Below are 13,498 nucleotides of genomic sequence, written 5' to 3' on the forward strand. Positions count from 1 at the left end.
CCACAATAGTTCTTTTTCTTTTGTTAATTTATATGTTAACATATTTTTACTTAATGTAAAGTTTTAGTAATAAACAACTATACAATGCACCTTAATAAATGCTAGTGTACAGGCCTCTCAAATAATTATTTTATTAAATTATTATTTTCATTTTTATTCCAATAAAAAATTATTTTAAGTACAAATTAAAGATTGATTTCAGTATATTATTCATTTTCATTTTTTTTATATTTTTTAAATAAATGTTTGCAGGACTTAGTAGTTTTAATGTGTTACTATCATTTCAATAACTAAAAAAATTGTGTACATTTCTTTTACAACCCACAGCTGATATTTAAATAAGCCATAAGGGTTTCCTTTTAAAATAACCATATAGTGTTTAGTGGCAAAGTCCTGACCTGTAGAATTTATTTAACTGAAAAATATATGGCAAAAAAAAATTAAACCAGAACAAAAATCTTTAATTTTTTTTATGAAAAATCCCCATACAAAATATCTTTTAATAAATATCTTCAGAACTTAACAAATTAAGTACAATTTATTTTACTTAATTAAATTAACATAATCTCATAAATTAAACAACAGGTGCATTGTGTAGATTCATAGCTTTGAATCTAATAATAAAAATATTAAAAATGTAAGAATAGGTAAAATACATTTTTCTATTCAAACAACTATAAACCAATTTTAACAGTATTAATTTAATTTTTTTTAAAAAACAAATACTTTGATTGAAAACAATTATATTTAATACAAAATATTTCAGTTACATTTAACTCCATTTATTTTATTTAACTTACTTCATACTTTATTTTGTTGTTTTGAACTTCTTTGTATGTCAGGTTGCTCATAGAGGTTTCATAATACATACAATAAATTATTTTTTTTTAATCTTCAACGTCTTCATCAGTAGTAAATTCTGAAATATCACTTTGTTTATCTTCTTCTTTAGTATCGTTTTCTTCATCAGATATATCCCACTGTGGATGTTCTGTTAATGGTTCAGGTGCTTCTTTCACATCCAACTAAATATGTTTATATATGACATAATAATAGCGTGTTAAAGAAAATGTATTATGTAATCAAATGTTTACATTAATATACTAGATGTATGACTACTCACTTTAATATCATGCATTTGATCGAAACCAAAATATGAATCTGATCTTAAACAAACAGCAAAAACATAAACTCCCGGCCATCTAGGAGCAGTAAATTTCAATTGAATTTCTTCTTCATCTACTAATTCAGTTACATGATACGGAACTGTAAGTAAAGTACGACTTTTCCGATCACTTAAGTACACCCACCAATATTCATGTTTTTCCTGCAAGAATTTTTAAAGAAAAATTAAATATACATTATAATCAGATAAAATATATTGTACTGTTATTATTTATAAATTAATTACTTCTGGGTAATAAGGACAATGAACTAAATGTGATTGTTTAGTTCTACCTTCAAGTACTCTATCTTTTTTGTTTGAACCAGATTGGAATTTATCCCAATCATCATCATCATCATCATCTCCGTCATTTGAAGACACCTAAAGATCACAATAAAAATAAATGAAATAATTTAACTATACGTGTTTATACCATATAATATCTAACTTGAACTTAGGTATAATAAAAGCTACCATAGACACCACTTTAAATATTTTATTATGTGCAGCCCCACCATACAAAATACCTGGACACGACACTGCCTGAAAGCTTGGCTATTTTAAAACAATTTAATTTTATCTAATTAGTTAAGAATAAAATATTTTAGCCGCCCTAGTTATAAAATATAAACCAAAATATTTATTCAATACGTTATGTAGAGTTCAGATTTTTTTTTTAAACCATATCTTACTTTAACTAAAACAAACCTTTTTTTTATTATCTATTGTTTCTTCAGCATCAGATTTATCTGATCCTTCGTCGGAACTATCAGTGCTGCAACTATTTTCAGAGTCTGAATCATCATCTGAAGATTCATTAATTTCTTTATCCTCTTTTTCTTCCTTCTCGTCATTTTTTTCACCTTCATTTTCTTTAGACTCATTTTCTTTTGGCTCTTGTTGATCATCCAACTTGTATAAAAAAGTAAATCATTAAATTCCACCAAATGGTAAATAAAATTGAATTAAAGAGGGTTAGATATTTAAAACACAAATTTATCACAATCCTTAAATATAAGTTATAGAAATATATATTTATTTATCAGAAATACTGTAATACAAGGTAGAGATAGGCAGAGAAAGAAATCGACGGATATCAAAAATAAAGACACAAAAGTAGATGAATAAATAAATGATGATAGAAAGAGAGAATTTGGCTGAACTATTTAATTAGTCTACAGAAAAAAAAATTTCCCCAAAATGTAAAAATATTCAATCATTTAATCAACTTAAAAACTCATAAATACCTTAGCTTTTTCTAGTTTTTCTTTCTTTTTGATTTTTTTCTTTGCATGTGCTGATAATATAGTTTTTTGTTTTTTCGTATTACTTTTTTTACTACTTTTTCCTGTTTGACGCTTTTGTTGCCAAATACCTTTGGTCGATTTTGGTTGTTTTTCATTTTCTTTGGTCTCGTTATCTTCTTCATTGTCATTTTTTTCTGTTAAATCCCCGTTGGGTAAAGATTTTTCTTTTTCATTTGAATTTTTTTCTAACTCCACATGTTTATCGGCATAAGTTTCGTCCCCAAATAAAACTTTCATATCTTGTCTTTTCAGCTGGACAGTTACTGTAACTATTGCACCAGCCGTATAAACTGTAGTTGCTTCATCGTCGATAACTAAAAAAAATTAAAATAAATGCATAAAAATGTATTTATAAAATAATTACTCTTAACCTAACTAACCTTCACAACGAACTTTAAAGTCAATGTAAGGCATCCTGCCAAGAACTTTAACCAAGTCTTCATATTGACTATCTGACAAAAATTTTAATGTGCTGCGCTTCTCTTCGTTTTTCAACTGCGCTAGATGTTGAATACTTCTTACGCGTTTCTAATATTTAAGATAAAAACACGGATTAAAAAAATAAACAAAAAAACTTTAATAAATAAACCGTGAAACACCTTTTTATTGTCAAAGTGTTTAAGATGATCTTCAGTTATATAAGGTAATTGCAGGAAAGGGCTTTTATATTCCCATAATGCCTGCACAACCATAGGGCAAAGTTTCATACAGTTTTCTATTGTTTCAATATTGAGTAACCTAGGAACTGAAAACAAACAATTTTAAATATGCACATTAATGTTTCAATATTATGTATACTACACTTATATTTGTATAATTATATTTTTTAATTAATACTAACCTCTTTGAGCATATGCAAGCAAAATCAATTGAGAAACTACACCGACCATTTCTTGAATTAAATAAGGACATTTTTTTACAATATACATACGATCTAAATCTAATGTATCAGCCTTAAGTACTAAACGTGATAAATGTGCATGAATCAATGCTCGAGCTTTTATTGAATAATTATACGACAATGGTGGTTCCTTCTGAGCTTTCTCCATAAAATTATATAGTTGTTTAATCAACTAAAACATCACATAATAAAACTTAATTAGTAAGTAAATAATGGCAATTACAATAATTTCAATAAATAAAATGTTACAAAATATAGTTAAAAGACCACATTTTTATAATTACTCATAAATTATTATTAAAAAAAACAACAATTATTACCTGCGGCATTTCCTGCTCGTCACTAGACCTTTCCACTATCTCACTGTTATATTTTTTCTCAAATTCTAAAGAGGCACTTAAAATCATTATTACACGTTTAAGTGGAATCGAATTTGATTTGTGTAGAAAGTAGTAATACATTCGTGAGGTTTCTAATAAAACCTAATTAATGAATACATAAATAAGATATAAATAAATATTATAAAAAAATACACATGTTTACCTTATCTCCAGAATATCTAATAGACTTATACCACCACATACCCACAGTTGTAGGGAGGGCTATCATAAACACTAGAGCGTAAAGACCCAAAACCTAAATCATAAAAATTACATTGTGTATAAATTGAAGAAAATTACTATTACTATAACAAAAGTATTATTGTTATAAATCAGTGAAATTGTTACCCAAAATGAATTTTCTTTTTCAACTATCCAAGAAGGTAGCGCAATACCAAAACTCATTGCTCCTGGACCATCAGGGTTTCCATACTTTTCCCAATTTTTTCTAGATTCTTCATCAGTTAAAGCCTGGTAAGCTAAAATTAAATTAACATTTTTAATATAAATTGAGCTTATGCACAAAGAAAAGAATTTTAATGAACTAAAATTTTGATTTTCTGTGTATTAATGCAATTTGCAATTGCTACTGAAATGTTATCATTTGTATTACAATTATTTAATTTAATTCTAAAGAAGAATTAGAAGAATATTCTAAGATATGTTGTAATGTACAATATATTCATTAACTTCACTAACATCCAAAGAAACATTGTTATGAATTGTAACATTTTCTATAGAAATAGATCAATTTAAACATTTAAAAAACCTTACTCAAATTATACTTTATGAATGACCTTAGTAAAAATACATATAAAACATTATTTAAATTAACTATGAAGTTAATAAATCTAAGATTTTAACATAAAGATGAGCTGTTACGGAATCGATTCAATCAGTGTTAGAAATATTGTAATTTTTATTCAGGAACAAAGATCTCGATAATTATAGTTTTATATAACAGTATAACAAACCTTTAGTAAGCTTCATGAATTTTTTTTCATCTCCAGTTTCCTTGTCAGGATGATATATTAAAGATAACTTTCTATATGCTTTTTTAATAGCTTTTTCATTAGTTCCCTGAAAACCACCAAACCGGTATTTAGTTAATAATTAATATATGCAATTAATTATATATATATATACAAATTAATTATCTTATATACATACAATTGGAACATTGAGAATGTCATATGGATCAAAACTTGCACTCTCATAATCAAACTGTGAAACCTTATATGCAAGGAATGCCAATAAAGCCCAACCAGCAATAATGATAATTTTTCTAAAAAAAAAATACATGTTTAATATTAATTTTTTAAATTCTTAAATAGAAAAATTATACTATGAAATAAACTATTAAATTAAAAAAATTACTATTTAACACTATGGTCTGAAGTTGTTAATCACACTGTAAAATAAAGAGAACCGCTAAGTGTGATCTTTGATAAAAAGAGGTCACCACAGGCATAGTTAAATGAAATTCTGTATAAAGATTTTTAGCGTAATTTGACCATTTTTTGAAAGATTATAAAGCTCAAGCCGTATTTAAGATAGAATATAATATAATTTTTAGGGTGCTTTGAAGGAGAAGAGGTGCATTGATTCAAATTTATACTTCAGGTACTATATTTCTGATTTATAGATTTGCTACATCTTAAAATTGGCCTAGTGGTTATTATAAATTATAATAAATATAATAATAATTGTGTACTATAACAGGTAATTTTAATTTTATTAGTTTATAATAATATGCTCTTAGTGATTCTATAAATAGATATAACTGGATCACACGGTCTTAGACATAGCTAGAAAAATACTAGTATTACTGTGTAGATTACAAATTGAAAACGCAAATACATTTGGCTTAATAGATAATAAGAATGTAACTGTTGTTTCACTGTATAAGAGCAATATTCATAAATGTAGATAGTTCACTACACTGAAGTAAGTAGATGTGGCAATAATAAAACATTTAATATAATATATTAAAAACCTTCATTGTAAGTTAAAAGTAAATATAATAAAGTTTCTTTTAAAAAATAAAAAATATTTTATTCTATCTAGTTTCAAATATGTTTATTTTGAAATTCAATAAAAACCAATTCACTCATCATTGCTTTGATATGATGATACTTACACGAGTATTCTTTTCATTAATTCCCATGGTTTTGTAGACTGAAGAATAGTCTTTTTTTTCCTGCATCCTGGACAGTAACATTCTGATGCCAATGCTCTTGGGTCTATAAAATAACACTTTTACAATTTTTATACTTACTCAACACACAAATAAGCACATTTCATACCTTCTCTTTGTTTTCTAGGCCACCAATAATACGTCCCCGGCACCAGTAACAAAGCTAAGAACGATAATATGAAATAGAAAAATGTCGCGCCGCTTTCATCGTATTGAAATTTTTGGCCGGCCATCGCTTCGAATTAATTAGATTATTATTTAAATTACTTAAAGCACATGCTGCGCGTATACGTGTTAAATAATTATTAAATCCTAAAATAAATAAAATATAATTTAAAAATTAATTTTATTCCGACATGGAAAGACGATTGAGTATTCACGAATAATTATTAACCAGTACAACAATTATCATAACGAAGTAACACGTCATATGCACAGATAACGTCGACGCATTATTATTTGCAGGTATAAATTGATAAATGATAACAGACTTATAGAATTCACAATCTTCGCAGGAATTATTCCACAGAAATCACAAAAAGTTTTCTTATCAGAGAGATAAGGAGGTCTTGACGTCGAAACTATTATTATTACTAATAGTCGATACGTTAAAACGTTCACAAATTTTAACTAATCAACAAAAATCGTTAATTGAGGATTTAGAACATTAGCCGAAAAACATAAAGCTAAGACCTAAAAAAATATAATAATAATGTTTGAAGTGGTAACTGGTAAAGGTAAACTAGCTTGAAGAGATATAGATTTACATGTTATTTTACCCTTATGTCGGTCTGTCGAGGACGTCCCCCACTCATTGTCAGTTTCATACGTTAATATCACAATTTAAGATAATAAGATATTATCTTTAATCGTGGTTAATATCAAAGATTACATATATATCTATATCCGTGTCGAGTAGTTCTTTGAGGTGTAACCGGTTAATATCATAATTATGAAAACCTCAAAATGGCTGTCGGCTTTCTTAAGAGAGCTATAAGGTAGATTTATAGAAAATATGTATGCCGTAATCAAATTGTATGTAAATATTCACAAACTACAAAAAAACTTCCAAGCGGCGAGCCGCAGTTCATTAAATGGCAAACAACAAAGAGAATAAATTATTGAGGTATGAGTATAGGGAACATAGTGTTATAGGACGTTTTTTTCCAAAAATTTTCCTTGATTCTTCTATTTTATTATGCAATTTGCTTGTCAATATCCAACCAGCACTAGATCAACTTCATGATTATGACTAGACGGACAGTGTACGACGGGCACAATCGACTATGTCGACAATCGACATTGGCTAAATAATTTTTATGAAAAACTTCCATTTCTTTTCCATTATCCCTTCATTTCAAAATCCTTGATAACGTTGTTCGATGACCTTCATTTGTTGATGAAATTATGTTTACATTGGTCAACGAAGAAGAAAATATAATACGCAATCGCAATTGAATAAAAAAAAAAAAAAGGAAAAAACAGAAACAGTTAAATTTTGATACTTTTACTATAATACACTAAATTTATCAAAACTTCAGAATTTATTAAAATATTTTTCTTCAATAGTAGCTCGTTTTAATCGTAAGTGCTAACACCGTAACAAAAATGAGCAACCCGAGCATATTTTAACATTAAAATTTTTGGTAATTCGATTCAGTGAATTAGCGGTTTCTATTTTAATCAGAAAAAATGGCTCATTCGGATATTTCAATCGACTGTTCACATTGTAAGTATTGTTTTTTGGTAGGCAATTCAGTTATTTTCATTTTTTAAACCAGCGTAATTGTTGCCCTGTTTACTGTGTCTCAGTCGTACGTATGTACATAATAACAGTACACAACAGTCGTAGATAGTGTTTAATTTTAATGCTATCTAATTAGTAATTAGTTTTACGGCCTTCTAACTACGTGATGCGTCTTTGCCAAATGGCAAATGCCGAAAATCGAAATCCCGTGCAGCAATGGCGCAGGTGCTTCACAGACATAGTGGGTATGGTTTGTTGTATAGACTGTAGAGATTATAGAGTGGTATAAGGTGTATGGGGATAATACAGATTACAGAACAATATGTACTTTATACTATTATACTATATTACTAATGTGCGCAGAACAGAACTCAGAAGTAGCAGCTGCTGCAGCAGCTACTAAAGGTATGTCTTACGAGTTGTGGACGGTATTGGCTGTTCGACGTTTCTAGTGTTGGCAACACTGCGGCGCTACACAGCGTTCCATAAAACTAAAATGTGTGTAAACTGTCAGTCATTTTTGTTTTCGTGCTCGTGGCTCTACGCTGTTTTGTTACGACGTGCGTTCGTTGCTCTTATTGTCCACTGTGCGATCAACGAGAAGCCATTTTGTTATTACGAAAGCGTTCGTTAAGATTGTTTTTCGACCATTCCATACCGCACAATATTGTTCCTGCTGTAGTCGTGACGCTGCCGTAAATCAATTGTGTTTAGTTCATATTAACGTTAACGCGACATGGCTTGTGCTACGCTTAAAAGGTCGTTGGATTTCGAACCACCGATGTGCAGACCCACCAAAAGACAAAGGTGCACGCCTATGAGCATATCGCCATCGAGCTCGCCACCAAATAGCTCCCGTTCGGAATATGTTTCACCACATTTTGGGGGCGATATTGTACCCAAAATCACAGCAGGTAATTTTTGTCGGTTGAAGTAATGTTTTTCGTCACAAATTATTCTCTAGCGGTGTTATTTATAAGCACAATCTATGCGTTAGCAGGGAATGCCAATCAAACGCTTCGGTCGCTATTTATTTTTATTGTTACTTATTTAAATTTGCTATCATGGTTACCTAACTAACACCACTATCGTTATGTGCTGGTATTGCTTTCAGTCAACCCAATTAGCTAAGGTCGAAGTTTTTTCTTACTATAAATTATAATATACTTATCATTTTTTTTTCTTTGGAAAAATAATTGAATGCGATATAATTACTTTGACATGCATTTTGACGTTTATTTGAATTGGCGTTTATTTCAGGCCCACGTAGAGCCTGATATAGAATTATAGTTAAAATTATTATTTGTGTGGTAAACGGAAAAAATTTTCTTACCTTTTATTATTAGATTGAACAAAATTTCCCATATATAATTATTCTATTATGATAATTTTTGGTATTCAAAACATTTTTCCGTTGTATGAGTGTTAAAAGAAAGTATTTTATTTTAAACATTAAAATCCAGGTGCAATATAACATGCTATGATCAAAGTACAATCAAGGTATTAAGAAATTAAGTGATTCAGGATTTAATTTTCTAGTTTACTTACCTGTATTATTGTAGATTCTGAAAAAGTAATTTTACCTATAAACCATATAAGGGTTTTATAAATAAGTGAATGCATTTCAAAAAAAACATTTTCAGTTTCATTGAATTTCTTACAGTTATGCTTATAAATTTTTATAGTTAATTTTCCCTTGATTAATATATCTAATTTAAATTATAGAAATTTGCCTCCTTAGATCTTACCTAGTTATTATCTTTAATCGTGTTTATGAGTATAAGCTAAAGAAAATTATATACAATATGAGAAAAGTATAACAAAAATTCTGGTTATAAAATATTGTTCAAATTTTTAAAATATTCTTTATTGTTCTTTTAAATTAAAAAACATCACCAAAATTATTTTATTTATTGTTATTTTTATTAATAAAGCCTTAAAAATTGGGCCATTGGCTAAACTATAGGTATTTTTACAATATTTTAGTTGTTAGAAAGTATTACAGGTTTGTTTAAATTAAAGTATATAGCATGGTTTTTTTGAGGAATTCCAAGAAGTTTATTTTGGATTGTACATCAAGTGTAGGGCTGCCTGTAGCTGTTCTGGGATGTTAAATTCGGTTCAGTAGTCATCGTATTTCCTACATTCGGTGAAAATGTGCTTTACTGTCACGGCAATATTACACGTCTCACTTAGTTGAACTTCTCCATTTCTCATTAAGTGATTGTGGGTTAGCCATGTATGTCCGGTTCTGAGTCTTGTTAATACTACCGATTCTCTTCAATTGAGTCGCGAGTTGACTTCCTAATTGTCGGTGGTATGTTTAATTTCTGAGTTTATTGTCTCTTATTCTGTGCCATTGATTTAGGTAATGTTTGTTGATTGAATTTTTTATTTGTTCCTAGATGTTTTGCATTTTGGTAATTTCCCATATCTCTAGTTTGTTATCTGTTGCGGTCTTCCCGGCATGTTTGTCAGCTTGTTCTATACCTTTATATTCTGGAACCCATACTAGTTGGATGGGTGTTTGCAGTTTGTTAATCTCAGCCTTAATTCGATTAGAAATTGAGGTGGTATTGTGATTGTTTTGTAGTTTAGTTAGAACACTTGGCGAATCATTTACGACAGTAACCCCAGCTGAGTTGTATTCTCCCGCAGACTCAACTGCCTTGAATATTGCTAATCCTTCCGCTGTAAAAATGATGTTGAAAGGGTGAATTTTGAATTTATTTATGGCTGTATTGGAAATTAAATGTTATCCTGATACATATAATACCTTTTTAAATAATTCTGTAGTGCTCTGATAAAAGATCTTGGTCCAAAAATTTCGAAAATGGGTTTAACTATATTATAAGGGACAAATTGTTTTTTTTCTTGTGTAAAAGTATTTTATACAATTAGTTACACATTTTATGTTCATTGTAAAAGTTATTTAAATACAAATATTTTTCTGAAGTTTTATTCAGTTTAAATTTCATTTTACCAAAATTAGTTATTTTGAACATAAGCCTGAGCACCACAGAATTAACCTATGTAAAATGTTATTTATATTATGTCGAGTCGGCTATTTGAAAACTCTGCTAAATTTTTTTTACTTGGAGTGGAATGGTAGATACCTATGTTGTTTAATAAATAAAATAATTAAATTTAATGTAATTCTGGCCACAAGAAAACACTCAAAAGGCCATTTAATTACTATTACGGGTTAGGTTTATCACATATATTAACACTTACACTACAATGACATTTATTTAAACTAGCGTCCCACGTCTATCAATTCATTTTGAAAAAGTAACCAGTAAGTGATATTCCTAGTATCATTTGTCATAATTCCCGTGCCACGACTTCTATACTAACTTAGTTTGTAAGCACGAGCATTATCAAGGTATTTCGCATCATGCAAAAAAAAAGATCACAATGGGCAGGAGGCAAGTAGACGAGATATCCACTCATAGTCAGTATAATGTATGTCTGAAAGCAACGACCGACGATTGAAGTACCCATATACTGCTGGTAGACGTACGCCGCCGGCGTATGTTGAAATCGGTGACCTTTAAATGTCTTTAACTTCCAAACTAAGTGTAAGCGGGACAACATTTTTACATATTCATATTCAGCATGAAAAGTACTATCGTTTAAAAAAAAAGAGTCCGGTAAAGTAGATTTATACTAATTTCATTCACTTCTTAGACAATTGTCAATATCTGTTTTTAAAATTCATATATTTAAATTTATAATCTACTGGCATACCTACCTACTTCTTTCTGAGTGTTGATTGTTATTTCTAAATGTATTTAGTTTTAATAAACATTTTAACCATAAATTTAAAATACTATGTTTTGGCGTTTTTTTTCTTCAGAAATGTTGTCTGCCAGTTTGACTGAAGAAGTCCAAAGAATGCGTCGTAAACGGCAGTTGAATATGGAAATATCGGAAAATCGCAATCTTGACGACAGTTCATCATCTGATAGCTCATCTGAAAATACATTTCCATCATCAGCAAAAGATAAACCACTGTTCACTTTTCGTCAGGTAGTTTTTTTTTTTAATCAATAGTTAATATGAAGGCTAACTGTGTAGTAATTAAAGTAAATATACTCTTTGGTATAATATATTTTTAAATTACTAAATTTTTCTCTTTTCCAGGTTGGCATTATATGTGAACGTATGTTAAATGAACGTGAAAGTCAATTACGTGAAGAATACGATAAGATTTTAAATATGAAACTGTCAGAACAGTATGAAGCTTTTGTAAAGTTTTCCAATGACCAACTCCACAGACGTTTTGAAGCTGCAGAAGATCCTAGTTGTAAGTAGTCATTAAATTCTTTAGTAATATTGGCATATATTATGTTAGTATTATTAATATATCATATACAAATTATGTAGGATGAATGTCACTCACTTGAAACAGAGATTGTCAATTCATTTAATTTTTCTAATCTATTTTCTATTATTTAACTATGCAAATTATAAATATCCAATAACTGAAGAATTTCTTTGTTAACTGATAAGTTTTATTTTGAATGATTTTAAATTTATTTTGTTCAATTTAATTCTTCTTCTTTATCTTCGCCTTACACTCCCAACTACATAGTGTCAGCCACCCTAGTCCTACACCTCCATAAAGCTCGGTCTATTTTATTCAATTTAATTAAGAGAGAAAAATGCATTTCAATTCAAACATTTTATAACAAATCAACTCAGGGTGGGATCTTTAAAATCGCAAAACTGAAAAATCACTTTAAATTTTCAATCCTCGGTTAAGTAAAATAATTATTACCAAACGTATTGCTCACGAAGATTCTTAAGAGGATGCCAAAGATGAAAGATCTGTTGTCTGTCACTCATGGAATGAATGAAAAACTGTATACTACACTTCCAATAGTATGGCTTAATGGATTTAATCGCCTATAATAAAAATTTAAGACTATTATAAATCTAATCATTTTTAAGGCATTCAGTATAAACATTTTTTTGCAAAAACACAACTAGGAGCTTAAATTATTTTGTTTCTTCATTATGATAGTATTGTAGATACTTGATTCAAGTCGATAGTTTTATTTTATTAGACTATCTTAGACTTCTTTAGTAATGGTTTCCTCAAAAATAACTTCCTGCTTTCTCAGTGTAGTATCTTAAGATATTAAGTATGTTGGAGATGTTTACAAAATGCTGTTACTAAAATTGTATGTTAGTAGAAAAATGATTCTTTTGCTCTCTATCCATTATAATTTGAGTACTATTACTCGGTAAAGCAGAGGTATTTGAAATGTGAACGTGGTTCCAAGGAGTGTCATGTAAGTTGGTCAGGAAGACCCTGGGGTTATGGATTTTCGTATACCTTAGTGGGTAAATATTTTGTGAGACATCAAAATATTGTGAAGACAGAAAAGAGCCGTGGGATGAAAAATGTTAAATACCAATGGTCTAGAGTAAATGTTATTCAACTAGTGATACTATAAATAAAATTGCATTATTTTGCTAAAGCATTAGGTATTATGGTACAATTATTTTATATTGTTGTTTTGCGCCGTTTAATTGATTTTTTTTGTTTGTTTTAGATTTGTCTTAACTGTATCAAATACAAGCGATGATTTTGAATTTACAACAAAATTTTAGACGCACTTAATAGATAAATAATCAGCCTTAAGTCAACAATCGACTGACTAATAATTTTTTTTTTTTTGTATTATACATTTTTGTAAACTCAATATAATTAAATTAATTTAAAATATATGAACTTCATGATATTAGTTAAAGAGTAATAATTAATTTAAGTAATCATTAAGATAAGATTG

General features: G+C 28.7%; 2 protein-coding genes across 2 annotated transcripts; one reads left to right on the forward strand and one right to left on the reverse strand.

The window, feature by feature from the left end:
* Positions 1–440: 440 nt before the first annotated feature.
* LOC126834687 (translocation protein SEC63 homolog) lies at positions 441–6,385 on the reverse strand. The gene is made up of 15 exons (XM_050566794.1): positions 6,060–6,385; positions 5,894–5,996; positions 4,924–5,038; positions 4,728–4,833; positions 4,102–4,232; positions 3,917–4,009; positions 3,694–3,855; positions 3,314–3,545; positions 3,072–3,217; positions 2,853–3,000; positions 2,413–2,786; positions 1,874–2,077; positions 1,412–1,546; positions 1,124–1,327; positions 441–1,025 (listed from the first exon to the last, which is right to left on the reverse strand). The coding sequence occupies exons 1-15, from the start codon at positions 6,181–6,183 to the stop codon at positions 888–890; spliced, it is 2,415 nt and encodes an 804-aa protein (XP_050422751.1). The 5' UTR covers positions 6,184–6,385; the 3' UTR covers positions 441–887.
* Positions 6,386–8,209: 1,824 nt separating this feature from the next.
* LOC126834679 (akirin) lies at positions 8,210–13,453 on the forward strand. Its single transcript, XM_050566781.1, has 4 exons — positions 8,210–8,611; positions 11,557–11,729; positions 11,844–12,006; positions 13,262–13,453. Exons 1-4 carry the CDS (start codon positions 8,434–8,436, stop codon positions 13,270–13,272), a joined length of 525 nt encoding a protein of 174 aa, XP_050422738.1. The 5' UTR covers positions 8,210–8,433; the 3' UTR covers positions 13,273–13,453.
* The last annotated feature ends 45 nt before the right edge of the window (positions 13,454–13,498 follow it).

The sequence above is a fragment of the Adelges cooleyi genome, unplaced genomic scaffold, assembly GCF_023614345.1.
Source record: "Adelges cooleyi isolate 19-005CV unplaced genomic scaffold, UGA_ACOO_1.1 ACOO_flye_CR_arks_rails_tigmint_CR_PRNA_21, whole genome shotgun sequence".
In the NCBI taxonomy this organism is placed as follows: domain Eukaryota; kingdom Metazoa; phylum Arthropoda; class Insecta; order Hemiptera; family Adelgidae; genus Adelges; species Adelges cooleyi.